This window comes from Protobothrops mucrosquamatus, unplaced genomic scaffold (genome assembly GCF_001527695.2).
Source record: "Protobothrops mucrosquamatus isolate PMUCROS unplaced genomic scaffold, P.Mucros_1.0 scaffold25, whole genome shotgun sequence".
NCBI classification, from domain to species: Eukaryota; Metazoa; Chordata; class Lepidosauria; order Squamata; family Viperidae; genus Protobothrops; species Protobothrops mucrosquamatus.
Window position 1 is genome coordinate 1,147,737 of NW_015386410.1, and position 27,951 is coordinate 1,175,687.

The 27,951-nt window shown below is 43.9% G+C and overlaps 1 protein-coding gene across 1 annotated transcript; it reads left to right on the forward strand.

The window, feature by feature from the left end:
• Positions 1-430: 430 nt before the first annotated feature.
• Positions 431-27,875, forward strand: LOC107283095 (CCR4-NOT transcription complex subunit 3-like). The gene is made up of 18 exons (XM_015810944.1): positions 431-472; positions 2,299-2,373; positions 2,777-2,844; positions 3,068-3,142; positions 4,922-5,011; positions 7,690-7,818; positions 9,912-10,007; positions 10,845-11,064; positions 12,588-12,721; positions 13,120-13,176; positions 14,625-14,940; positions 16,179-16,284; positions 18,148-18,325; positions 20,452-20,551; positions 22,463-22,664; positions 25,473-25,605; positions 25,792-25,917; positions 27,377-27,875. The coding sequence occupies exons 2-18, from the start codon at positions 2,349-2,351 to the stop codon at positions 27,473-27,475; spliced, it is 2,154 nt and encodes a 717-aa protein (XP_015666430.1). The 5' UTR covers positions 431-472; positions 2,299-2,348; the 3' UTR covers positions 27,476-27,875.
• The last annotated feature ends 76 nt before the right edge of the window (positions 27,876-27,951 follow it).

Below are 27,951 nucleotides of genomic sequence, written 5' to 3' on the forward strand. Positions count from 1 at the left end.
AGGGATGGTGACCTAGGCCTTATCTTGTGGGGGGAAACAAACTAATGTTTTTGTGGTGCTCTGTTCTTTACCCAATTCTGTAATAACTGGATTGGTGCAGAACACTGGGCTATAACACGGGTAATTCAGAGTTGAGTCTGTTAAGTAATCCTAGTAAAAATTGGGTTAAGTCCATGAACCATGGCTCAGTTAACGATGGATAAACATGTCTCAGAAATATATACTGCAAATCTCTCAATCTCCCCTCTGCCCCAATTGGCTGAGTTTGCAAAGAGCATTCAACATATAGCAGCCAGTTAGCATAGCCTGTTGAGTAAGCCAACCCACCATCGGGATCTGTGTAGACTTTATCTCAAGCTTCCTTGGTAGGGAAGAAGGTGAGGTTGGTCCCTCCTGCTAGCCATATATTTTCTCACCTTTATAGGAACCTGGCTGGAGAGTAGGTCAACAGCAAGTGCCCAGGGGCCTCTAGGTAAGTGCAAGATTGATCTGCTCTCTTCAGAAGGCCCCAGGGCCTCCCAGCTAAAGCTGCTCTGTCGAATAACTTAGACTAGAAATAACAGCGGCTTGTTGATCCTTAAGATGTCCTTCGTGCTCCAGTTGTAAATGTACTCAAGGTATGGCTTTCAGTTAAGATTCCTTTCATTTTCATCCTGAGTTTGGTTTGGTTTGTTTTGTTTTTTCTGACTGAGAAAACAAGACGTTTGAGCCGTGCAACCAGCTATGCAATTTGGCCTTTTGAGAGGCCTTTTCTGAAGCACTAGTGAGATTTAATGGGCAATGAAGCCTGGAAGACATTAGAGAGGCCAATGGCAGAGTCTCTTTTCCACTCAGGGTCTGTTTGGACCCAATAGATTAAAGAAGCATGAGCAGGGGTCTTCGAACCTGGCCCTTTTATGACTTGTGGACTTCAACTCCCAGAATTCCTCAGCCAGGCATGCCTGGCTGAGGAATTCTGGGAGTTGAAGTCCACAAGTCATAAAAGGGCCAAGTTCGAAGACCCTGGGCATGAGAAAGGAAAGGCACAGTCTCTCTTTAAAGTTCAAAATTGGCTTCTGTGAGTGAAAGGCGGAGGGGGGGGGCTGTTTTCTTCCTCGTATTTTTGCTCCTGAAAACGCACCTTCTCCCACTCCAAAAACCTCAGCCTGGGTGATGAGGTGAGATCAGACCCAGAAGCAGAATGTAATAGTTCTAGAACAGGGGTATCCAACTTTGGCAACTTTAAAAACTGGTGGACTTCCAACTCGCAGAATTCCCCAACCATCATGGCTGGCTAGGGAATTCTGGGAATTGAAGTCCGCAGGTCTTAAAGTTGCCAAGGTTGGACACTGCCATTGTAGAACAAACCCGGTTGGACAAAAGATGAAAATGGGAATGCTATTGAAAGCCGCCCCAAATCTCTCCCACACGGGAGAAAAGAAATGCCTTCAACCTCTCTGAGATACCCTCCCTGTTTTTTCTTTCTTTCTACCCTCTCTCCCTTTCTTTGTGGACACCGGAGGAGGAGAGCCTATAAATGTCAGGAGGAGTCTGGTAGCACCTTTTCTGACTGAACACATTTCATTAAATGGCATAAGCTTTGTGAGTCGTAGTTCATGCTTTTTAATCACATTCATTATTCAGAAAAGATGCTACCAAGCTCTTCCTGATTCCCCCCCCCTTTCTTTGCAAACCTGTCTATTTTTCAGGTAGATTTTATGGATTTTGGTTTACTGTATTTTATTTTATTTTTATAGAAGTTCTATATCTTTAATTGACAAAACCCCATGGAGAAAAGTTTTCTGGACATAGACTGGAAAAGTACAGGTGGTCCTCGACTTACAACCACAACTGAGCCCAAAATTTACGTTGCTAAGTGAGACCATTTGTTAAGTGAGTTTTCCCCCATTTTACAACTTTTCTGGCCACCGTTGTTAAGTTAGTAATCTGGCTTCCTCATTGACTTTGCTTGTCAGAAGGTCACAAAAGGTGACCACATGACCCCTGGACACTGCAACCGTCATAAATATGAGTCAGTTGCCAAGCATCTGAATTTTGATCATGTCACCATGGGGATGCTGCAACGGTTATAAATGTGAAAATGGTCGGTTTTTTTCAGTGTCATTGTAACTTTGAACGGTCACTAAATGAACTGTTGAGGACTACCTATACCTCATCCCTGATTTTCTACTTTATGCTGCTGTTTCAGAGTAGATTAGATGGGGGGGAGGATAGTGGGAAGGTGGCCTTAGGGCACCTGCTTTTTTTTCTTTGCCTTATTTCTTGTAATTTTTTTTTTCTGCTTGTTCTCCTTAAAAGTGTCAACGCTCTATAAAGTATGAAGAGAGCCCCCCTATAGTGAAGGAAACATGGCAGATAAGAGGAAGCTACAAGGTAAGCTCCATGGCTGGGCCAGGCGCCTGGTTCTCTTTAACAGAAGAGCAGAGGGTCTGTTCACCTAGGCTTGGCACAGAAGAAAGAGGAGGACATAAAATTGACTAAAGGGCAAACAGGATTCTTACTTTTGTAGCTTTGAATACCTGGCACAGGATGCTGCAGTTTCCAAACGAGTATGGAATTGGATTAGGGAAGGGTGAAAAGAGTGAGGTTTTTGGTTGGTTTAGGAAGCCAATAAAATGGGGGCAAAGATGTTGGTATTTGGGAAGAAGGAGAAACAGGCAGCGTTTCAAAACTCCGATTGTCTTTCTTCCCATTTTAGGTTCCAGGGAAGGTATGAATCTTTTAGTTTCTGTGATTGCTTTCAACTAATTTATCTTTTGCCCCCCCATTCTTGCAGGTGAGATCGATCGGTGTCTCAAAAAGGTATCGGAAGGTGTGGAGCAGTTTGAAGATATCTGGCAGAAGGTGAGGGCTGCTGTCATCTCTCTGCCCGGGTTCTGTCCAAACTCCTTGATTATCACCCCATGTAGTTTCTTATCCTAAATTTAATTTTGGGGAAGGAAGGGTCAGGGAGAGGAGGGGAGAAGTCCACTTGGCTCCTGCTTTTCCTTTATCCAGTTTGATTTTGCCCTCCTCCTCTTCCATCACATCTTGGGGGGTTTTTTTCCTCTCTCTTTCTCTGCTACAGCTCCATAATGCAGCGAATGCCAATCAGAAGGAGAAATATGAAGCTGATCTGAAAAAGGAGATTAAGAAGCTCCAGGTAAGAATGAGCCAGCTTCAGTATTCTTTGACACCCAGTCTCAGAAGATTAGTTATGGAAACTAGCCTGAAATCCAGGAAAGGCAGATGGGAAGTGTAGATAAAAGGAAGGGCTGGGGAGTTGTCAAGTTGCAATGCAGTATTTCCCTTCCTCTCCAGAGACTGAATCAGTCTCAGTTTGTCAAAGAGTCTTATTGTCAAGCGCCCGGGAAATCAGGGGATCCAGGCAATTCAAATGGGTATAAAAATTTATTCCAAGCTTAAGCTCTCTACAAGAATCTGAACCATGGTAGTTCACAGGAATTCAAGGTGAGCTTAGATCTCTTGTGGGCAGAAAGGGATTCATGACTGATGACATATTTGACCCCTCCTTGGAGCTCAGCCTGGTCCTCTCCTACAGGTCTAGAGGTTTCCAATTGTCAAATTGTTCTTTGACAATTCCCATCGTTCTCCACTATTATTACTTAACTCAGAAGGGCTAATAATAAAAATTCAGATAAATAATTGAAGTTCAGGGAAACATACGTTGAAATCATCACTCCCTACATTTTTCACGAAAAACAACTATGTTGGAAAAAGCAGAATCTTGAGCGAGGAGAGAAAAGAAAAGGTAGCAAGCTATGTTTTGAGCTGCTGATTGCTTGGCTTCTAAATAGACGACAGTGAAATCCATTAGTTTACAGGTAGTCCTTGACTTACAACCATTCATTTAGTGACTATTCGAAGTTACAGCAGCACTGAAAAAAAGGACTTATGACCAGTCCTTGCACTTATGACTGTTGTAGCATTCTCACGGGCGCATGATCATGAAAATGTGGACATTTGGCAATCGGCATGCATTTACGACGGTTGCCCTGTCCAGGGTCACATGATTGCTATTTGCGATCTTCCCAGCAAACTTCCAATAGGCCAAATCAGTGGGGGAAGCTGGATTCACTTAACAGCCCTGTGATTCAGTGAACTGCACTGATTTGCTTAACAACCGTGGCAGAAAAGATCGTAAAAGTGAGCATTATTCATTTAATAACTGCCTCACTTAGTTGTTGGTTAGAAATTCTGTCCCAATTGTGGTCATAGGTCAACTACAGGTGGTCCTCGACTTATAACAGTTCATTTAGTGACTGTTGGAAGTTACAGTGGCACTGAAAAAAGTGATTTATGACCGTTGCAGCATCCCCATGGTGACATGATCAAAATTCAGACGCTTGGCAACTGGCTCGTATTTAGGACGGTCGCAGTGTCCCAGTATCATGCGATCCCCCTTTTGCGTCCTTCTGACAAGCAAAATCAGTGGGGAAGCCAGGTTCACTTCACAACTGTGCTACTAACTTAACAACTGCAGTAATTCACTTAATGACTGCAGCAAGAAAGGTCGTAAAATGGGGCAAAATTCACTTAACAAATGCCTCACTTAGCAACATAAAGTTTGGGCTCAATTGTGGTCGTATGTCGGGAATTATCTGTACCTGTATAGCATAGGGGTATAGAAATGAGTCCATACTCTTTCTTTATGTTTGACCATTGCTGTAATCACAAGCTTTTCCTAACCTGGTGACACCCAGAAGTGTTGAATTTTGTATAATTACTAAACACCATGAAGGTTGGCTGGCTGTGGATTATGGAATTCGAATTTGATATGTCTAGAAGGCATCAAGTTGGATAAAGGCTGTTCTAAAAAGTTTCACTATTATGAGTGTTACTCTAGGGCTAGTTTATGCTGAGAAGATCTACTAATAAAGGGAACTAATTTGATCATAGAACCATTTTTCTCTTTCTGCAGAGATTGAGGGACCAGATCAAGACATGGGTTGCATCCAATGAGATTAAAGACAAAAGGCAGCTAATAGACAACCGGAAACTCATTGAGACGGTAAAAATCAAACTGAGAGAAAAGAATCTATTAACCATTATGTGTCAATGCCAAGCAAAATTTCAGGTGAAATTGATGTTTTTCAAGGAAACTGTGTGATTTTGGAGAACTAAATGAACCAGGTTTAATTTTGCCCACTTTTAGGCAAGTTCTTACCAGCTCAGTCAGCTTTGGCACTTAAGACTTCTTGATATTTTTATGCTTAGCTCCTCCTCAACAGTGTTACCATTGGCTGCTAGCAGTGTGACCTCATAAAGGTGAGCCACCTGGCCATCTCACTTGTTACTTAAGCTGAGTAAGTGACAGAAAGGGGTTCTGTGGGGAGCCCAGGATCTTTTCTACACAACCTTCCTCAGAGTGACAACATGGGATAGACGGTAAGACCTTCTTAGTTTAAGGGTTTAACTGGTAGTGCTTATGGAAGGTCTTCTAAACTTTGAAATCGGAGGCTTAGAAATAAGGGACTTTGCAAGGATCAAGCTGTATCTTGTATTTCCTAGGCAACCTGAATCAGTAGACATTTTATACATTTTCTTTTTGGAGGGGGGAAGGCACTCTTACAAACCTTCCTGTTGTATTTTTCTAGCGTCAAATCCAAGCACTGTGATTAAAAAGCACTTGTGGTTGGTGATCATTAGTATCTATGGGGACAAAAATGCATATTTGCTGCATCGTTCATGATTGGGGGTTCTCTGTGTTACATGGTTCATTATTCAGTTTGTGATTGAAAATGCCTGTGTGCCTCACTTGTGTATATATGTCACCAGTGTCAGTATTCTATAGAATCAATTAAATATAAAATATTAATTTTAAAAAAGCGTTTGAATTAGACAATCCATGCCCTGTTGGGGAATTGTTTCTGATATATTTCCTTTCCTAAACGGAGAAGCAGAAAGACTATGAGCAGACAAAAAGGCTATGGGAGCAGGAGCAACTTCTGACTTCTTGCTCACTTTCCCATTGAGTTTGTGGGAATTTGGCAGGGAGCATCAGAAATCTTCCTTTCTTCTCTCCCTTCTCTGCTGCTCCTGGGTGGGAGAAGGAGCAAGGGATTGCGAGACTGGCTGGGAAACTGTCATGAAACGTGAAAAATATTGATCATTTGAGTGCAGCAGCAGCCACAGTTTTCCCAAATTTCATTCCCTCAGGAGTCATGGGTCCCAGATTTTGGATACATTCTGTAAATTAGCCCATTTGAGGTACTTTGGTTCAAAAATTGTTGCAATATGATGCATCATTTTGACTAATTAAAAGACATGACAGTAAGAGTATTAGTAGCATCTAGGTGGCCCTAGCAAAACCATTTTTTTGATACTTTGAATTAGGAAAAAAAATTAGTCCCGCTGTAATAGCAGCATGTTAATGAGATTCACTATAGTTTGGGTTGGCCTGTTTATTTGAATAACTCAGCATTGTAGACAAAACAGGCTTATGAATTTTGTTAAGGAAGTTACCACAACAGTTCTGGAGCCAGGATTTCTGGATAGGAAGAAACAGAGTGACTCCCTATGATTAGAAGACTAAGATACTGAATTCAAGGATAGGCAGTAGAATTTATCTCTGGATAAAATTCCTCAGCAGGATTCCCTTGTTTTTTTAGAGCCAACTTTCATCACCTCAAAGCAATGTCAGGTTAAGGATGGTTTTGAAACCTAGTCTATGAGTGGCAATCAAATAGAATATTAGAATTGAAAGCGAAATTATCTTCCAAGATGCAGATAAGGAAAAGCTATTTTACATAGTCTGAGATCTCCCACTTGTTTTAATCTGCTCTGCAAACATCCTAATTGCTGCTTCTCTTTTTGCAGCATTCAGCTTCTCCTCAGAGCTGGTCAGAAATCTCTCCAACTAATAGGAGACTGCAGAAATCCACATCCAGTTAATCCTTTGTCCCTCCCCACATCTTAACGTTTCTTCCCACCTGCCCAGTGATTTTCAACCAACCAGACTGGTCTCCATGGGGGGGAGGTATTCATTTGCAAAAGAGAAAATGAAAGGAGAGTTTAGTAGTACCTTGGTGGCTTAAACTTTTCTGAGGATGTAGAATTTATGGGAGATGCAGTGAGATGCAACCACCAGCTCAGACTCCAGAATGCATTCTGCAAATTCATTCATTCTGTCTTTGGTGGTGACCTTGCTTATCGTGAAGCAGAGCCAGAAGTTAATCGCAATAGAAGGAAATATCTGTAGGTCAGGGTTGAACTGTGGGGTCCTTGGTGCTCTCTGAGCTTGGTTGTTTGCTTGTTTACAGATGTTTCAGTACAACTTGGTAACAACAGTGTTGATGTTACCTAGATCGGCAATGAAATGTCTGCAGGCAAACAACCAAGCTCAGAGAGCACCAAGGAGTCCATATAAATTAATTGGTTCTGCTGCCCAGTACAAACAGTGGCGCTTTATATGTTTGCACAACTTCTGAAAGTTTGAAAGTGGCACAGATATCACACATGGGGGAGCCCTATGATTTGACCGTAAGCATTCTGGGTTTTCTCGCCCTACTTTCAGATCAAAAATTGTGGTTGAAGTTATGTTCATCAGAGCACTTAATTTTTCAGTTTATTGCAGAGTAGACGTGCATTTCAGTGGAAAATGCCTGCTAGGAGCTGGATTCTGAGCCCCCCTGGGAGCTGTTTCCTGCTTTGCATTAACTCACTGAGACTTGTAACCTCTTTTTCCAGCAAATGGAGCGGTTCAAGGTAGTGGAACGTGAGACCAAGACAAAAGCCTACTCCAAAGAGGGGCTGGGCCTCGCCCAGAAAGTGGACCCAGCCCAGAAGGAGAAAGAGGAAGTTGGGCAGTGGCTGACGGTGAGAACCTGGGGGAAGTTGGCTGGATTGGATGGCAAAGCAGCTTCTGGAGAAATTGGGGAGCAGAACTAATTTCCCCAACCTTAAATTCAAAATATAACGGGTCCCATATTAGAAATTACTCTTGTGATTTATCAGAAGTTACTAGGTAGGGCAAAGAGCATCCTGAAACTCTGTAATTGTGCTGTGGTTGATGGTCTTAAGGTCTAAAAGAGCCCTTTTCCTCATCCCCACCTCTAAGGTTAAAGAAAGAACCCGGAATTTTTGTCTCCCAAGAAGTAGACTCTTGTGGATATTTTGGTTGTTTGGTGGCAAAAAGTCTCATGACAACCTGAAAAGAAATTCTCTTGCCTGAATAAGGAAGAAGTTCTGGTGATGATGACCTTTGGCTAAACAGTTGCATAATGAGAAGAAGGCAGTCATAGCTTTGAACTCATTGAATGCAGAACAGAGGTTGAAGCTGGCCATAGAATCATAGTGCTGGAAAGGATCTTGGAGGTCCATCTGGATCTGTTTTCTCCTCTGAGCCCAGAAGCAGTTTCTTCAACTCAGTTCATATCAGTTGTCAGTGACCAAAGACATGTAATTTGGGGAATAGGTTTGGGATTCCATGCTGTTGAAAAATGGCAGTTTGTTAACAGAAGTTGGGCACCTCCATCTCCTGGCCCACTGATCCTTTTATAAAAGAAAAGAAAAGAAATTGCATCGATTAGGAAAAGTAATAATTTGAATTACAATCTGGCCTGGTTTTCCCAACAGCTAAGAAGCAATTTACAAGAGCTGGTTTCTGTTCAGGCTTGGAAATTGGAAAAATGGAAATGTTTGACCGTGAAGGTGGTGACTAACAGGATTTACCTTTGTGTTAGGCGTTTGAGTGTGCTCCAGACAAACGATAGTGCCAGTTAAGCACAAGTTTGTGTAAATCCTTCCCCAAATGCAGGAAAAACAAGCTCAAGTGGCACTTGGGTGCAACCTTTGTGGACACATGTGCACAGTTACTCATTTATTTCTATATTGCACAACGCAATCATGACCCTAACGGTTTACCAAACTTAACGGAGCAGAGGAAATAAAAATAGTGTCAGAAGGAATGAATATGTGACAAGGACTGATATTGATAAGACCAGCATCTCCAGTTAGTGTTAATATTGGACCCTTCTGGCTATAGACAGTAAAAAGACACCGGTTAGGAAGAGCTATAAGATCCATTGGCCAAATGGTAATTTATAGCTCTGAGATCCTGGCATTGGCAAGCTAATTAATGCACATGGTTTTTTTTAAGAATACCATCACAAACAACTGTTTAGGGAGCTGGCTGCTTTTAGTAATACCTAATTGTCACCATCTGTGCTTCCTTTATTATATAGTTAAAGGAGAAAGAGAAACACTGAGATCAGAAGGAAATTAAATGAAGAAAACACAAAGCACCTCCCACATACACACACACACACACCTACACCTACATACATACAAGTAGAAATGGTAGAATACAAAAGACCAAAAATAAAAAATCTGTCACTGTATTCAAAACAGCCCAGTGCCCTGCAGAAGCCTCATCAGGAAACAGCCTCTGCCATTCAAGATAGCATTTCATCAGATCTGTTGGCCCAAGAAATGTTATTCTTAAAATAAATTGGATGGTCTTTTTAAGGAGCCACCAGAGACTTTCTATTATACAAATGTGTGCTGTATGCTATTATTGTGTATTAGATTACCCAGCAAATGATATTGATAAAACATCATTTAGAAAATAGATCATAGGCAGGAAGTTAGTACAATTGCAGTTCTGAAGAAAGTGAAACTTCCTGCTGGCACACAGGGTATTTCACTTATGCTCTCAATCTTTCAGAGATCTCCCAGAATTTCTGGGACTTTCTGTTGGAAATCCCAGGCTGTAGATTATTTTTTTCCCATTGGGTGGTTGGCAGTGATCTGCTTCATTAACTTGTATGTTCTCCTTAGTTCTTATTACTACCCTAGTTTACTCCTTTTTCCTGCATAGCTAAATAGCCTTGTAAGTATGTTTGCCTATGTCACTGTCTGACTGGATAATGATCTGTCTGCTACCTCTCTCCACCCTCCCTTCCTCCCAGAATACAATAGACACCTTGAACATGCAGGTGGATCAGTTTGAGAGCGAAGTGGAGTCGCTCTCGGTCCAGACGCGCAAGAAGAAGGGAGACAAGGATGTGAGTTGATAAATGTCTCTTTATGATGCATTGGGGATTAACGAATGGAGTAGTCCTATGGCTTCATATATTAAGAGGTTCTGGTGTTGAAAATCCAGGCGTTTGAGGGTTTGTCAAATCCTTCATTGATTAGCTCCAATCCTTCCTTTTATTCAGGAGCTCAAGGCAGCGTACTGGGTACTTCTATTTTTTGTCCCCACAGCATCAGCCCTATGAGGTGAGCTGGGCTGAAGAGAGAGAGTAACTGGCCCAGGATACTCGAAGGAACTTCCATGGCTGAGGATGGATTAGAAACTGGGTCTCCTTGGAATCAGTCCAATGTGGGAGACAGGTTAACTCAATGATGATTTGGCAGTCACTTGCATTGCAAGAGGGTAGCCTAAGTTTCATGTCAGAGCTAGACTTAGCATTTCAGAACAGGATCCAAAATTGGCAATTATTTCAGAGGCATGTTTTACCTGTCTTTTTTTTTTTTTCAAAAAAGCTTGAGCAGTCGATAACATTTGTACAGCCTTTTCCAGTGTTGTACTCTCCAAAGATTGGAGAGATAGGATTCCCCTTCCAGGAGTTTTGCAGCACCAATGCATTTGGAGGGCCCAAGGCTGGGAAATGGTGCATTATAAAAATGTGCACATACACATATCCCAACCCAAAGACGAGGAATTCACTGTCAGAACTCAACAAGCCACATTCTGACTCAGCCCAGCATTTCTCATCCTTGGCAACTTTTAAGACGCATGGACTTCAACTCCCAGAATTCCCAGCCAGCATTTTAAAGTTGCCAAGGTTGAAAAACGCTGGCTTAGTGTGTGCTGTCTGTTCTTCCCACGGAAACAGAAGCAAGACCGGATCGAGGGCCTGAAGCGGCATATTGAGAAGCATCGGTACCACATCCGGATGCTGGAGACAATCCTGCGCATGCTGGACAACGACTCTATCAACGTGGACTCTATCCGCAAAATCAAGGACGATGTGGAGTATTACGTTGATTCTTCGCAGGACCCCGATTTTGAGGAGAATGAGTTTCTCTACGATGACCTCGACTTAGAAGACATTCGTAAGTGTTACCTCTGGGTGGACAGTTGTGCGGGAGATTAGAGTTGAAGTGGTTGCCATAAAATCAACATCATTTCCCTCCCCTTAAAACTCGGGACCTTGTCAAAGTAAAGGCAGCATCTGCCTTCAGAGCTCCCTGTATTTCTCTCAATGTTCCTGGCAGATTCTCTTTGAATTCTTGAACGGCAGTCATGACTATACATTCACATTCCATTCCAGCGGCTGTTAAGCAAAACGGTCACTAAGGGAATGCTTAGATGCTGCAAATATCACTGTTTGCTGTCATCTCTTTCAGATAAAATTCTCTGAACAGTGTCGTGTGTCTGATCCATTTTCCCCCGTTTTTTGCCTCCTCACAGAACGGAGAGAGCTGAAACAAGTGATTTCTTGTCCCCAGCCCAGTGTTTCCCTGAAACAGGGGTCTTCAAACTTGGCCCTTTTATGACTTGTGGACTTCAACTCCCAGAATTCCTCAGCCAGGCACGGTGTCTGAGGAATTCTGGGAGTTGAAGTTCACAAGTCGTAAAAGGGCCGAGTCTGAAGACCCCTGCCCTAAAACATGGTAACTGCAACACTAACCAGCTCAGTTCTGTGATCTTAATTGGCTGATTAGAACCTAAAATTTACCAAGTCTTAATCAGTTTCACATTGACGGCTTCTGTTGTTAGGCACACCAGTGGGAAAGTGTATTTTTAATACTGTTTATTACTATTGTATTTGCAAATCGTCACCAACTAGGGCAGTTGCCAAATAAGGAGTAGCTGTGATTTTTACTTATTTGTCAGAATTCATTCGTTTTTCCTTCAAGAAATAAGGGTGGGGTTTTTCTTTAAAATAACCGAGCTTTCTGGTATTAGCTCTCCTTTTATTTTTATGTGCAGGTGATCCTTGACCACAATTGAGCCAAAAATTTCTGTTGTTAAGTGAGTCTTTCCTCATTTTACAACCATTCTCGCCACAGTTGTTAAGTGTAAGCACATGACTTCCTGGACACCGCGACTGTCATAAATAGGGACCGGTTGACAAGCATCCTAGTTTTGACCATATGACCACGGTGGAGACTGCAGTAGTTGCAAGTGTGAAAAACGGTCGTGCGTTACTTTTTGGGGTGCTGTTGTAATTTTGAACGGTCGCTAAACAAATGGTTGTAAATTGAGGATTACCTGTTACATTAAGTGTGATCCGTGAAAGTAAGACATTGGTTAGTCTTTAAAGTGCAAAAGACCTTGAGGACATAAACCAGAAGTAGGCAACCTTGGCTCTTTTTATGACTTGTGGACTTCAATTCTGGGTGAAGCCCACGAGTCATAAAAGAGCCAAGGTTGCCTACTCCTGACATAGACAAACCTCCAAGTGGCCTCAACGTCTTCAAAGAAAAACAAAGTCCAGTTGCCTCCTGAAAAAAGCACCTTTGGAACAACCCTGACCTGGATGACTGAGAATCTCCGTAGGCAGCTGGCCATCATGTTTCTGCCTGATTGCAGAAATGTCTCTCTTCATTTGCTCTTCCTGTTGGTCCTCCAGCACAGGCACTGGTAGCCACTTCCCCACCCAGCCATAGCCACATGGAAGATGAGATGTTCAACCAATCCAGCAGCACCCCCACATCGACCACATCCAGCTCCCCAATCCCACCCAGCCCTGCAAACTGCACAACGGTAAGGAGGGTCCTTTGTGAGGATGGTGAAGGAACATCCATGGGTTCGTGGGAACGAAGCATACACGCATGAACTGACGAGGGCTTCGTGAGGTCAGCTTGCCACGTTTATTCACAGGGGAGCATCTTTTCCTGTGATGATGCTTAAAGATGCCTTTGAGTTGCCCTCGGGGCCCGCTAGCTGTATCCACCCAGTTCACACAGCAAGGTTACAAATATGCTTTGCCATTGCCACCTTCTGGGAGATGCTGGTCTGATTAACCAGTCTATCCAGTTCCCTCAAATACCCAGACAGTCTCCCTCCAAATAAGAACCAGGTCTGAACTGGCTTCCCATCTCAGACAGTTGGTTAAGATGCTGCTTTGTGCTGAGATACTCAACCTTTTTTTCCTTTTTTAGGAGAATTCTGAAGATGATAAGAAACGAGGACGGTCAACAGACAGTGAAGTCAGCCAAGTGAGTTTGAAACCCTGGGTTCTTCACGATGGAAGAGGCTGGAAACCGTCTGTTTTGATTAAGGGGAAAGATGTTAGGACTCTTAAGGGCTCTTTTGTGGAGGAAGAAGTGCTGGAACTGGTTAGTTAGGGCTAACTACGGTGGATTGTTTCTGATACAGTACAGTGTAATTTTAACAACTGAACTACTTCTCGAATTAGCTCAGAGAAATTGCTTGGAGAACTACATCCATATGAGATCTCTCTGCATGCAGAAATATTCATTTGAGGCACTGTTTCTCTCTTGGGCCTATTTGGATCTGCTTCTAAAAACCAGGCAATATTAATGTGGGAATGCATTTCACTTGACCAATTCCATGTATGAATTTCAAAGTTAGGTAGCTCTGTAAGAAAGCTTCATTTGGCTATTTATGAGAAAGGACAAGGGAGTCAGAATTTGGAAACAATAGATCAGGGGTCTTCAAACTTGGGCCTTTTACGACTTGTGGACTTCAACTCCCAGAATTCCTCAGCCAGGCATGCTGTCTGAGGAATTCTGGGAGTTGAAGTCCACAAGTCATAAAAGGGCCAAGTTTGAAGACCCCTGTCTTAGAATTTTATCTTTGTAATGGAAAAAAAAATATTTGCAGTCCTATTTGTCTTTTACTGGTAATCCTCACAACCTCAGCTGAGATGGGCAATTCCCTCATAAGTGTTGTGGTTGTAAAGTGACACTTCACATAACTCCGTCCAATCCAAGATGGCAGTTCTGACTCTGGTAGTTAAGTGAACCCCCATGATCATTAAGCATAATATGTAACTGTGACTTGCAACTTCCTGCCGTCTTTCCCATTGGCTCGTCAGAAGCCCACTGTGAAAATCGTAAAGGGTAATCGTGATCTTGGGACACTGTGACTTGTAAATGCATGCTGGTTCCCAGCCCCCTAAAAACACCCAAAACAGTTACAATACATTAAAACTATTTTCTTTTTCAATATTTTATTAGTGTTTCTTAGAATAAAAGTTATTTAAAAAATTAAAGGAAAAACAAATTTAAAAAAGGTAGAAAAATGTCAAAAAATTTGGAAAATGAGTAACTTGACCGTGCTTATAGGTCATCCCCTGTTGTAGGGTCTCCTGCTTGATCAGGGGGTTGGACTAGAAGACCTCCCAGGCCACTTCCAACTCTTTTATTCTGTTAAATTATTAGATGCTGTGACAGCCACGAGCTCTAGGATTAGTCATAAACCTACTTGTTCATCGCCGTCATAACTTTGAATGGTTGCCAAACAAGCAGTCAGTAAACGAGGACTGCCTGTAATTGATTTTAATCTCTTCCATTTGTATTTGCTTTTGAGAAATAAATGGCCTGGAGGCTCCCGTTCGATCAGAGAAGTAGGGTTTCGTGGTGTAGAATAGAGAAATAAAAAAAACTAAACTTTCCTCTCTTCCCTCCTCTGTTCTGCCTAGTCCCCAGCAAAGAACGGTTCAAAAGGCCTCCACAATAACCACCACCAGCCTCCTCCCACCATCCCTCCCAGCTACCCAATGGGCAGCAGCTCCAGCACATCATCCTCCCTGGGGAACGGGCCTGGCTCCAACAGCAACGGGGCCCTCACGGGCAGCGGGAATGCAAGCAGCAAAGCCAACCCTCCGGCAGGGCACGCACCGACCACCCCAACCCCTTACGCACAGGCTGTGGCGCCCCCACCCCCCAGCACCAACGCCTCACAGCCCCGGCCTCCCAGCACCCAGCAGAACGCCAGCAAGCAGAACGGTGCAACCAGTGAGTGAGCTGCGGAGGGTCTCCGGGTCGCGGGGGCTGCTCTCCCGGGTCTTCCGCGCTTCCTGGAACGCAGAACCTGCAGTCCTGCTGCAGAAGGTGGCCTTTGAAGAAGCTTCTTGCCATCGTTGGGACACCCGGGTGATCTTTTAGTTGTATAGGTAGTCCTCGACGTACGACCACAATCAAGCCCCAGTTTTATGTTGCTAAGTGAAACATTTGTGAAGTGAGTTTTGCCCCAACTTTTTTACAAGTTTTCTTGCCACAGTTGCTAAGCGAACCATCGCATTTGCTAAGTTAGCAACATGGTTGTGAAGTGAATCTGGCTTCCCCATTTGCCTTTGCTTGTCAGAAGGTCGCAAAAGGGGATCACACGACCCTGGGACACTGCCACCGTCATAAGTATGAGTCAGTTGCCGAGCGTCTGAACTTTGATCATGTGACCACAGGGATGCTGCAACGGTCTTAAGTGTGAAAACTAGTCATGTCACTTTTTTCAGTGCTGTTGTAACTTAGAACGGTCACTAAACAAACTATTGTAAGTCAAGGACTACCTATATAGATGGTCCTTGACTTACAACTGTCATTGAGCCCAGAATTATAGTTGTAGGTCATTGCAGTCATAAGTTGAGACATCCACATGACCAGACTCAGTTTTACAACATTTTTTTTTTGCAGCGGTTTTTAAAAGAGCACTGCAGTCACTAAGTGAACGCCACAATAGTTAAGCAAACCCATTCCCCCCCCCAATGGGTGTTTTTTATACTGGAAAAAGGAAATAAACACCAGAAAGCAGCAAAAAACATAAATTGTGAGTCCTGTGACCATGGGATGCTGCAAACGGACATAAAGGTGACCAGGTGGCCAAAAACCCAAAATTCCATCCTGTGACCGCAGGCGGGTATGTAACCATTATAACTCCGCAAACAGGTTATATAAGTTGCTCTGGGGAGGTCCATTGTAATTTCAAATGGTTATTAAGCAGTCGGTCGTAAGTCGAGGAGTGCTTGTATATATAGACTGTTGTTTTACCTGAGAACAACCTTCTGCAGTCGGCTGTCCTCCAGATGTGGTGGGATTCAACTCCCATAAATCCTATCAGGCTTGGCGATGCGTTGAGGTCCAACACATCCAGAGGGCAGCCAGTTGTGGAAAAAGCTGGCATGGGACAAGCAAGGAATCAAGAGGGGAGATCCAGAGCTTCATGTTAGAGAGAATTTAGCCTCTCTGTCTCCTGCCAGGTTACAGCTCCGTGGTAGCCGACAACAGCTCAGATTCGACACTAAGCAGCGGCAACCAGTCATTGCCTAACCAGACAACGTCACACAATCCACCCAGTGCTTCCACGTGAGTATCTTCTGGGGTTTTTCTGTGTCCTCTTCCCTTCCTCTCAATATAACTTTTTTCCCTATAAGCCTGGCAGCTGGACCCAGTAACCACAGTCAACAACACCACCGATGCATGTTTTTCCAGGCTTAGATTCAGCTTTTAACGTGTTTTAAGTTCCAGGTCAGGGGTAGGCAACCTTGGCTCTTTTATGACTTGTGGACTTCAACTCCCAGAATTCCTGAGCCAGCATAGTTATGCTGGCTCAGGAATTCTGGGAGTTGAAGTCCACGAGTCATAAAAGAGCCAAGGTTTTCTACTCCTGTTCTAGGTAGTCCAAGGTCTAAATAATTCAAAAAAATTAAAATTCATTCATGTTAACCCTCGGGAGCTGAGAAACAGTTTCCAACATTTTGCTACTTTCTTCTGTCCCCTTTGAAAATACTATCTGTAGGGTCCCCCACTCCCTAACATTCCCATTTTAGGCAGGTTTTCAAGAGCAGTTTGCTTTTTAACAAGATCATTCTACAATTTGGGAATCATTCCTTGTTTGGTATAGCTGCAGAAAATCTGCAGTAGACTGAATAGCCTCTGTCAGTTTGTGCTGGATTGCTGCAAAGTCGTTATTAGACAAATATGCCAATTATTCCTCAGAAATAGAGGATTTTCACCTTCATGTGAAATTGTAGCATTGTGTATACAGCCTGGAACATGAATAACTTGGAGAAAAGAAATACCTTATATATTTATAAAGGGGGGAATTTAGCTCAAGTGGTGGTTGTTCAGTCTGGTTCCTTTGCAGATCCATGCTAGCGAGGGACAGGTGCTCCTTGACTTACCACCATTTGTTTAGCAACCCTCCCAAGTTACAACGGCACTGAAAAATTGATTTACAATTGGTCCTCGCACTTAGGACCATTGCAGCATCTCCACAGTCACGTGGTTAAAATTCTGGCACTTGGCATGTATTTTTACAAGCGTTCCAGAGTCCTGGGGTCACGTGATCGCCCTTTGTGACGTTCCCAGCCAGCTTCCAACAGGCAAAGTCAATGGGGGAAGCCAGATTCACTTACCAGCTGTGTCGTGGTTCCGACAGATGAAACACTTCAAAAGAACCTCGAGGCATTGTTTACCTTAAAGAATCTTTTATTTTATTCCATAATTGAAGCCAAAAACTGAATTCCCCTCCCCTGGGCACATAGCATCAAAGCACAATTCCCTTCTCCAATTAACAGTCATAAATCACATTCCCCAGTTAGCTTGAAGGGGGCCTCCTCTCCAGTTCTCCAGCCTGCCAATTCTTTATCAGCTCTGGGCTCAATAACCTTGATTCTCATTTGTGTTGTTATGTCTAGCTAGACTCTCATTCACATTCCCCCCCCCAGCGTCATCTAACTCTAAAAGCGAAAGGGAAAAAGATGGCTACATTTTCATCTGTTGTCAATGCAAAACATCCAATGTTAGCAGCGTTGACAAGCTGCATGATTCACTGAACAACAACCATGGCAAAAAAAAAAAAAAGGCGTAAAATTGGGCATGCTTAATGGCCATCTTGCTTAGTTATGAATATTCCATCCCAATTGTAATCGTAAGTCGAAGCAGAGGTCCCCAACCTTTTGGGCACCAGGGACCGGTTACTTGGAGAGAGGTTTTTCTACCGACTGGAGGGGGCGTGGTTTTGAGTGCTGCCTGTGTCCCGTGGATGGGGCTTTGCTTGTTTGTGTGGACCAGTTGCTGGCATGCCACAGCCCGGTACTGGTCCACGAGGAATACGCTGTAATATTATTTCTTTAAAATCTTATGGCTCTTCTGACTCCTTTTCCCAAAGAAACGGGGGGGTCAAGCCACCCCAAGAAACATCTTTGCCTTGCTTCATTCCGATAGGAAAGAGCCCAGTGCAGCTCCTCAGCCATCAAGTATCGGCAACAGCACTGGATCCAGCCTCCTGGTGCCTCTGACTGCCAACCCACCTGCCTCACCCACACCCATCTTCTCCGACAGCAAATCTGCCCAGACGTTGCTCAACGGACCGCCCCAGTTCAGCTCCACGCCTGAGATCAAGGTTAGAAGCCCTCCGGTTCCCTTGTGCCACACTTCCACCCAACAGACGGTTTCAAAGCATTGCTGTGGCTTGTGGGGAAAGACGGCTGAGCTGGGAGAATTTTCAGAACCTGAAAAATTGCAATCTGGGACCCACTAAGACCTGTGCTAGAACCAGAGTTTTCTAACTTGTCAATCAGTGGACTGGTGTTAGAGTGAACAAAAAGTGTTCAATTGTTTAGGCCAGGGGTCGGCAACCTTGGCTCTTTTATGACTTGTGGACTTCAACTCCCAGAATTCCTGAGCCAGCATGGCTCAGCATGGAAACCCCTCCCTTTTCCCTCAGCATGGCTGGCTCAGGAATTCTGGGAGTTGAAGTCCACGAGTCATAAAAGAGCCATGGTTGCCTACCCCTGGTTTAGGCATTTGGAGTAAAACAGGGACAGTACAAGGTTCCAAGAAAAGTGTTGGGATAGGGACAATAAAATGACAAACCTAAAGGAATTTAAAACTTTAAATGGAGAAAAAAACAGTATCCTAATCCTGTACATGTTGGCAGGAAATGAGCTGGTGATGGTTGGCTAGGAAACAGGTTGAGTTTGCGATACACAGCTAGATAAAATTCTCAATGCTGTGAGGATTTTTGGCCGTGAGTGAAAGTGTGAAAAAGCCAGACTTCTTATCAGGCATCACTAGGAATAAAATAAGATGTTAAACTGCCAATTTCTTAATTCCCCTTAACAAATCTGTGGTATGATTGGATTTGAAATACAATGTTCATTTCCAAGCATCATGGGCTGAAATTGATTCCACAATTCTAGAAAAGGGAAATGACCAAAATAACAGAGGGGATTGAACAGTTTTCTAAGGAGAACTAATAGCATGTTGCTGTTTTAACTAGAGAGAGGTAAAAGGGAAGTAAGGGAGGACACAATTAGAATGTATAAAACTCCACAAGGTGCGGAGAAAAATGGATAGAGAAAAATCTTTTTATCCCTTTCCCATAATATTAAAACTTACATCCTTTCATTGAAGTTGAGTGGTAAGAGACATAGGACAAAGGCTTTTGTGGGTTTTTTTAATCAATGCATAGTGGAATTGACTGCCATAAACTAGCTTTGAAAGAGGTTAGATGAAAAGGTAAACGTGTTAGTGGCTTCTGGCCATGATACAAAATGTATTTCCTTCAGAACCAGGGGCAGCATATTTGTGGGTCTTAATTACCGGGGAACGCAAGAACACTTTTGTTCTGATTGCCTGCTGAGAATATCTCAAAATATTTCTGGTTTGTTCTTGAGGACATTGCATAGGCCTTTGCTGTGATTCGGCATGGCTTTAACTGTTTTAGAAAATAACCCCTTGGGCTGATACGTGGAGGTGGGCTTGTTGCATGTTAGCTTTTCAGCAGCTCTGTAAGGCTTGCTAACCAGAGAAACCATGATTGGCTTGAGATCTCCCACAAACTTTGCTTATTCACTTTGTTTTTTTAGCAGAATTCTGTTCTGTCCCTGTTCCGACCCACACACCCAAACAGCCAGCCGAGGGTTTAAAGACTTCTCCAGACACCACTTCACAGATAAGAAACTTGGCAGCAGCTCCGTAGCTGCCTGCCAAGACCTTTTACTCCAAACACACAGAAACAAAAACAATAAACACAGTTTAAAACCACAGCACACTACTTTGCCAGAGATTCAGCTTTTGTCCGTCACAGAGGTCCAAATGGCCACCACCACCCTTTTATAGCCTGTGGGGTGTGGTCCAGTGACTCAGCTTAATCTCTGGCACGCCTCTTTTTCTGCTGCGCATGCTTGTCACTCCTACGCTGGTGTGGATCCAGCCACAACTTTTCTTCCTCATTATCCCACACACCTGGCTCCTAGCCAATCTGAGAAACACCGGGCTCCTGGCCAATCTCAGAACCACCTGGCTCCTGGTCAATCTCTTCTCTGTCGGAAGATACCTGAGGCATTGCCGAAGAGGCGGGTCCTGGAGAGGGAAGCCTGGCCATCTCCTCTCCTTCATGTTCGGAGCCTTCTTCCTCCGATAAGAGGGGCTCACAAGACGGAGCCACAACAAGTTCTTAAACACAAAGGTGTGTCACCTTTCTCCATTACCTCCTTTCTTATGGGTCTGTCTTTTGTTCTGTAGGCGCCTGAACCTCTAAGTACGTTGAAGTCCATGACTGAAAGGGTAGCAATCAGTTCTAGCATAGAAGACCCCGTGCCATCTCTTCACCTGGCTGAAAGGGGTAAGTGAAAAAAGGGACATCTCCTCCCTCAAGCTATGGGTCAGGAGCAGGGTCAAAGCAGTGCAAAATGTCTGCAAAATGTCTCTCTGTATAAGAGAGAGAGAGAGATCCCCAGTAAATCCACTAACTATGTTTCCCATTATCTTGAAGCAGAAAATACCCAAAACTGTAATTTAAATCCTGAAGTAAATGCAGTTCTTCCATATCCGGATCAAACTTTAAACTGCCAGAATGAAGCCATCCTCCTGGCTGTGTCACTGGCCAAAACTAAGTCACTATTGGTACATGTTTCGGTTAGTAGCCGACATATCAGCAGATGGGATGGGCTCTGCGTTTCTCCACATTCACACAGCATGTTGTTGTCTGCTAAGAGCATCCACTTGGTTTTACACTTGGGCTCTCCAAGTCTCAACCTATCCAGGGTCCTCCAAGTAGTATAAGGGAAGTCGGATTCTTCAGCCATAGCCTCCTTTAATGTTATTCCTTGCTTGGTCTCCTTCCTCCACCTTTAATTCCATTTTGTTTTTGTGTAGTATCCAGAATGTTTGTTCTTAAATGCCAAATTACACACACACACACACACACACACACACACTTGAAAAATCCCAGTCCTATCTATGTGTAGGATGAAGCCCCATTGGATGGATGGATGGGTGGGTGGGTGGGTGTATTTAAAACATTAAAATTAACAAGATTAGGTAGAAAACTAGAAAACCCAAAGTAAGAAGAGTACGTAGGTGGCATCTTCCCTCTTAGTCCACCAGCCATCTCAAGCAAAGAGCGCCCCCATCAGGACCCCAAGCTAACTAGCAGAAGCATGCTAGTTAACTCTTCTGGAAGGCAGAAGGGTGGGGGCAGACCATACCTCCCTATGCAAGATGCTCCAAAGAAGGGGGGGGCACTGCAGGAAGGGCTCTCCTCCTACACTCCTCCAGCCGAAACTCCTTGACCGATGCCTGCAGTGTGCCCCTTCTGCGAAATTGAGTGGGGTGGGCCAATCCCCTTAGGCTATGATGGTTCCTTGGATAACCTGGTCCCATTCATTGCAGTTGGATCCTTCTATCCCCAGCAAAGTTAAATATAGCTCTGGCAACCAAAAATTAACCCCTATGCATATGCCCCCCCCCACACACACACACACACATCTTCCCCAATAAAGGATCAGACCCAAGTAGTTCTCATCTTCCCTGTTCCTCAAATCTCAAATGTTTCTTCTTCTTCCGGCCATCCATTATATTGGCAGTTCTGGAATCAATAGCCTTCTGCTTTGGAAGGAAAACAGGATATCAATCAAAGTAAATATCTTCGGGCCAAGTGTGGGCCCGTGACTTGCCCACTGCTGTTTTGTTTTTTATCCATTGGATTGTAAGAAACAAAGAGAATATTTGACTTACTGTGCAGAGCAAAATAAAAAAGTCTTGGTGAAACTGTGGATTAGGGAAATTAAAGAGAAAGGGATCTGGAAGGGAAAAATTGTGATTTTCAGGAAAAAAAAGGGGGCGAGCTGTTCCCTCCACATCAGCCTTCTCCACTTTGGTGTGCTCCAAAAGGGTTGGCTTGCAATTGTCTTAAAATTATTCCCAGGTTAGGCACTGAGAATCGAGGATAGACACTGAAGTCTGGTTTATGTTTTCACCTATTTTTGTTCTTAAGTGATTATTGCCAAGCAAATCTTTCTAGTTGGATCTAGGACAGTGTTTTTCAAACTTGGCAACTTTAATATATGTGGACTTCAACTCCTGGAATTTCCCAGCCAGCCAGAATTCTGGGAGTTGAAGTCCATGAATCTTCAGGTTGCCAAGTTTGAAAAAGAAAAATCTAGGGTCTTGGGGAGGAGTAGGAATTGTCAAAATAATGACAACCCTAAGTGTACAATTTCTGAGTGGTCCTTCCTTCCTTCCTTTGCTCCAGCTGACATCTTAATTACTAGCACAACATCTCAGCCAACCTCCAACCAGCCCCCCATCCAGCTCTCGGAGGTGAACATCCCCCTTTCCCTCGGGGTGTGCCCTCTGGGGCCCGTGCCTCTCATTAAGGAGCAGCTCTACCAACAGGCCATGGAAGAGGCCGCCTGGCACCACATGCCTCATCCTTCTGATTCGGAAAGAATCCGGTAAGGGGGAATCACGGGGGGAAAGCCCGAGGACAGGAGGGCATTGGAGTAACAATCAATCTCATCTCCTTGGAGAAAAGGGGAAAGAGGGTGGACTGAATGGCAGTTCCTTAAAATTTATATTGCTGTAGTTTTCAAATTAGTTCAGGACCTTCTTGGTGATTTCCGAGCCTAGAGGTAGACCTGGACTTAGCAACCACAATCAAGATCAGAGTTTCTGTTGCTAAGCAAGCTGAGTTGCTTAGCCTGATTTTGTGACTTTTTAATTTTTTTTTGCCACGGTGGTTAAGCAAATCATTGCGGTTGTTAAGTGAATCATGTGTGGTCGTTAAGCCAATCTGGCTTGCCCCATTGATCTCATTCGTTGGAGCCATATGGACGGGTGACAAATGGCGATCATGTGACCGTAGGGAGGCTGGGATGGTTGTAAATCAGGGGTAGTCAATCTTGGCTCTTTTATGACTCGTGGATTTCAACTTCCAGAATTCCTGAGCCAGCTATGCTGGCTCAGGAATTCTGGGAATTGAAGTCCACGAGTCATAAAAGAGCCAAGGTTGACTACCCCTGTTGTAAACGCAAGAACTGGTGGTAAATCATTTTTCAAGTGTTGTCGTAACTTCGAACTGTCGTTAAACGAATGCTTGTTGCAAGTCAAGGACTGCCTATATGCGCCATTTTAATAGCTAAAATTGAATCTGAATGTCAAGTAAAACCACGACGGAACCTCACAATTTTATAAAATAAAATCTTTTGCTTAAAGCCACCTTTTTAATCAGAAGGACATAGCTTGCTATAGTGTAGCATAATTCCTGAAATACTTGTTTTTGAGAAATTTGCTCTTGCTTTTTGTATTTACACTTTATAGCATCGTCTGTAAAAAAAAATAAAAAATCCTAACTTTGCTAATGGCTTGTCCGGGCAGCACAGGAGCTAATTTTGGCAGCAACCCAGCTTTATGTGTGTAGGCCACAAGGGTTGTGAATCCGGAGCTGGGGCCTGGTCAGGACTTGTTCCTGCACTGCCTGGATGAGCAAATGGGAAGGAAAGCCCACTCTTACAGAGATCCTAGTTGTGGGTCTATCAACCATCAGGGTTGGCCTTTCAATTAGGACCGTCCTTGAGTCAGGTGACTTTCTGTGACCCTCTCGCCATCCCAGCCTGCTTCTGATATTGATCCAGTTGCCCTGTGCCCTCATGCAGTCAGGAAATGCTGATGAGCACCTCAGGTAGATAAACCAGACGTAGAGCAACGCCTGGCTGCCATTATAAGGCCATGAACAGAGCTGCAGAAACCGCCTTCTAGCCTTATCACTGGGATTGGTGGAGGGAGAGATGGCAAATAACATGCTAGAGGCAAGGAAAAGTGTGCTGATAATTGGACACTGGGGTAGTCCCCGAATTACAAGAGTTCATTTAGTGACAACGGCACTGAAAAAAAGTGACTTATCACCATTTCTTTTTAATAAATTTTATTAGTTTTAATAGGGTTGGGGATAAAATGGGGTCAGGATTAGGATTAAGGTTTGGGTTAGGGTTGGGGTTTTTCCAGGTAACATTTTCAATATTTAGCAAACAGCATATTGTGTGGGTACATGTATTTAACAATAATAGATATAGTTAATTATCATAAACAGTATTAACCACTCAGTAGCCTTCTTCTTACTAATATATATTCAAAATTACATGTCACATTCCTTCCTCTCTGATCGTTTTTCTAGCCATTGGTAAAAATTATCCCATGTTCTAAAGTAGACTCAGTCTTCTTTCTCTTTAATCTCTAAAGTCAATCTGTCTTATGACCATTTTTCACAGTTATGACTTTTGCAGCATCCCCAGAATCACGGGATCAAAATTCAGATGCTTGGCAACTGCTTCATACTTACGACCATGGCTATATCTCAAGGTCATGTGATCCCCTTTTTTGCAACCTTCTGATGAGCAAAGTCAAGGGGGAAAGCCAGATTCACTTAACAACCAGGTTGCTAACCTTTATCAACTGTGGTGATTCACTTAACAACCGTGACAAGAAAGGTGGTAAAATGGGGCAATCTCACTTAACAAATGTCTCACTTAACAACAGAAACGTTCGGGCTCAATTGTGATCGTAACTTGAGGACTACCTGTGGATTGAATGCAATTGGATTCTGTCAGACCACATTTCTGCTCTTCTCGATAAATGCTTATTAGGGCACTAGAAGGAGCCAGTTCTGGCAGCAATTTTGCTTTGCTTGTTCTAGTCCAGGGGTAGGCAACCTTGGCTCTTTTATGACTCGTGGACTTCAACTCCCAGAATTCCTGAGCCAGCATGGCTCAGCTTGGAAACCTCTCCCTGTCCCCTCAGCATGGCTGGCTCAGGAATTCTGGGAGTTGAAGTCCACGAGTCATAAAAGAGCCAAGGTTGCCTACCCCTGTTCTCATCCCACAAAAATGTGTGCTCTCCTCCCTCCCCCCCCCAAGTGTCATGACTCAGTTTGAGAACTCCTTCAACTTGCCACACTTCTCATCATCCAGGCAAAGTGTTCCTCTTTCTTCCTTTGGTCACTTCCTAAAACCCAGGTGGGCCGGCCTGTTTGGGAAGACTCACTTCTCATGTCGTGAACGAGAATTCAGGCCACTGCGGGAAGAGGAAGGAAACGGAGCTGGCCACCATAGGATCCAGGCTTCTGATGGCCACCAGTTGAGGAAGGATTGAGGCTGAATATTGTTATTCCCTACACTTAGGAGACATCTTGTGAATTCCCCGAGTTTCTCATAGGCTTACTTCTCTCTTTTCTGTTCTCATTCTCCCTTCTCGCCCCCAACCCACAGGCAATACCTTCCTCGGAATCCCTGTCCGACTCCTCCATACCACCACCAGATGCCTCCTCCACACTCCGACACGGTGGAATTCTACCAGCGCCTCTCCACAGAGACTCTTTTCTTCATCTTCTACTATCTGGAGGTAACAGACAGCCCCTCCTTCCATCCCCTTTGGTAGTTTGGAAGAGGAATCGTGCTGCCTTTCTTGGCTGTCCATGCTGAGTCATTCCTGAGGGTTATCTTACGGTGGGTGTGAGATAATCGACATCTCTGCCCTTGACCTGCAAATCCCGCTGCTCTGATCTGTTTTCCCTCTTTTACTTCAAAGGGTACAAAGGCACAATACCTGGCAGCAAAGGCACTGAAAAAGCAATCGTGGCGCTTCCATACGAAGTACATGATGTGGTTTCAGCGGCACGAAGAACCTAAGACCATCACTGATGAGTTTGAGCAGGTGAGGGTGAAGGTAATGGGGTACTATCTTTTTTGCAGTGATCGTTAAGCAAACTCTGCAGTCATTAGATGAATCCATTATCCACAATGGGTGTTTTTGGCCAGAATCGTAGTCACCTGATTGCAAGATACTTCTAGCGGCCATAAATATGGGAGGTGGTTGAGTGCTCAAAAGGCAATTATGTGGCCATGGAGGGGGGGGGGTGGCCATCAGAACTTTGAATCTAAGTTGTAGACCTGGGGAGGTCCATTGTCAGTTTGAATTGTCCCTAAGCAACCAGTTGTAAGTCAAAGAGTATCTGTAAACAGTTAAAAAAAATAGCTGTATTCAGATTAGCATCAGCCATGACCTTGTATTCACTGCAGCAATGCAGGATTTAGCTACCACAGAGGTCATAGGGGCTTTCTTTTTTATCTGAAACAGAGTTCAAACAATAATTATCCATTCTCCCTTGGTATTGACATAGCAAGGATAGGCCATAACTATTCCAAATATCCCTATAGAGCTCAAGGCACCGTTTAAGGTCATGATAACCTTTTCTGTTATGCCTTCATCGGGATTAAAAATGTAATGTTTCTTATAACTTTTATGGCCAGAATAGAGAACCTGGTTGGGCATTGGAGGAAGACAGAAGAAGAGTTAACCAAATCAGGTTCCTCTTTGGAAAAACCTGGTGCTTTTTTAGTTGATTAGCTATTCTTCCATAGAATTAGAAGTTGCTTTTCTATAAGCCTAGGCCAGAGGTAGGCAACGTTGGCTCTTTTATGACTCATGGACTTCTACTCCCAGAATTCCTGAGCCAGCCATGCTGAGGAGAAATGGAGAGGTTTCCATGCTGAGCCATGCAGGCTCAGGAATTCTGGGAGTTGAAGTCCACAAGTCATAAAAGAGTCATAAAAGAGCCAAGGTTGCCTACCCCTGGCCTAGGCTATGCAAGCTGCACTGTCACTCCATGTATATGTTTACGAATGAGGTGGTCCCACTTGTCTCTCTGCTGCAGTCACCTGAGTGGATGAATGTCTGTAAATGCGGTAAATTACTGATATGGTAGCTCTGCTTCACATTTCTTAAAGAAGGCAAGATGGAGGTTCTTTTGAGGCTGATGTCATCCACCACCGAAAAAGTGATCATGCCATTTTCCCATCACCCAAAACAGCTTTAGATTCTTCCATACCTTGCATGTCTGATGTACTTTTTTCCTCTCAGGAAAAAAAAAAGACATGAAGAAACTGCTTCCTCCTAAATTGCCAAAGTTGTAAACTTCAAGTTTGTGTAAAGTGACATTCTGTGAGACTCTTACAAGAGAAGGCCCACTTAAAGCCACAGGACTCCTGCTTTCATGTGGAAGGGCAACAGGTGTCATCTTGGCAACAGAGTCCAGGATTCCTTTAGTATAAGTAAATATGTTCAGTCAGGCAAAAAGTAATGAACTCTGTTGTATTTTCCTGTTTCTGCTCAGGGCACTTACATCTACTTCGACTACGAGAAATGGGGCCAGCGCAAAAAGGAGGGTTTCACCTTTGAATACCGCTACCTGGAAGACCGGGACCTGCAGTGATGCCCTGGGGCCAGCAGGGGGTGCCAAGTTTTCCTTCCAGAGACAGCTGTGGTGGTGTGTTGGGGGCAGCGGCAAAGGAAGACCCACCTACCCCTCACCTCTCTTCATCTTCCCCCCCAGATCACAAGCGGGGTGGGAGGGGGCAAGCCGCATGTTTAAAAAAACAAATGCATGCAAGTTTTAAAAATGACCGCAGGACGGAGGAGGAGGGGCAGCGGCAGTGGCAGGCTTCTCCTCTGCCTTTTCCTTGCTCTCTTCTGCCCGTGAAGAGGTCAGAAACGGGGAAATGCCCTTCATGCGCACCAGGTTTGGGCGCCAGAATGGAGATTAAAAGGAAAAAAAAAAAGAATTTGAGAATCCCACCAAAAGAGTGACTTCCCCCATTCTCCATTTTGTGTGTGTGTTCTAAATAAGAGCATTTCAGCCCCGTACTTATTTGCAGCAAACACAAAACACCCAACTGCCCTTTTGCCAGC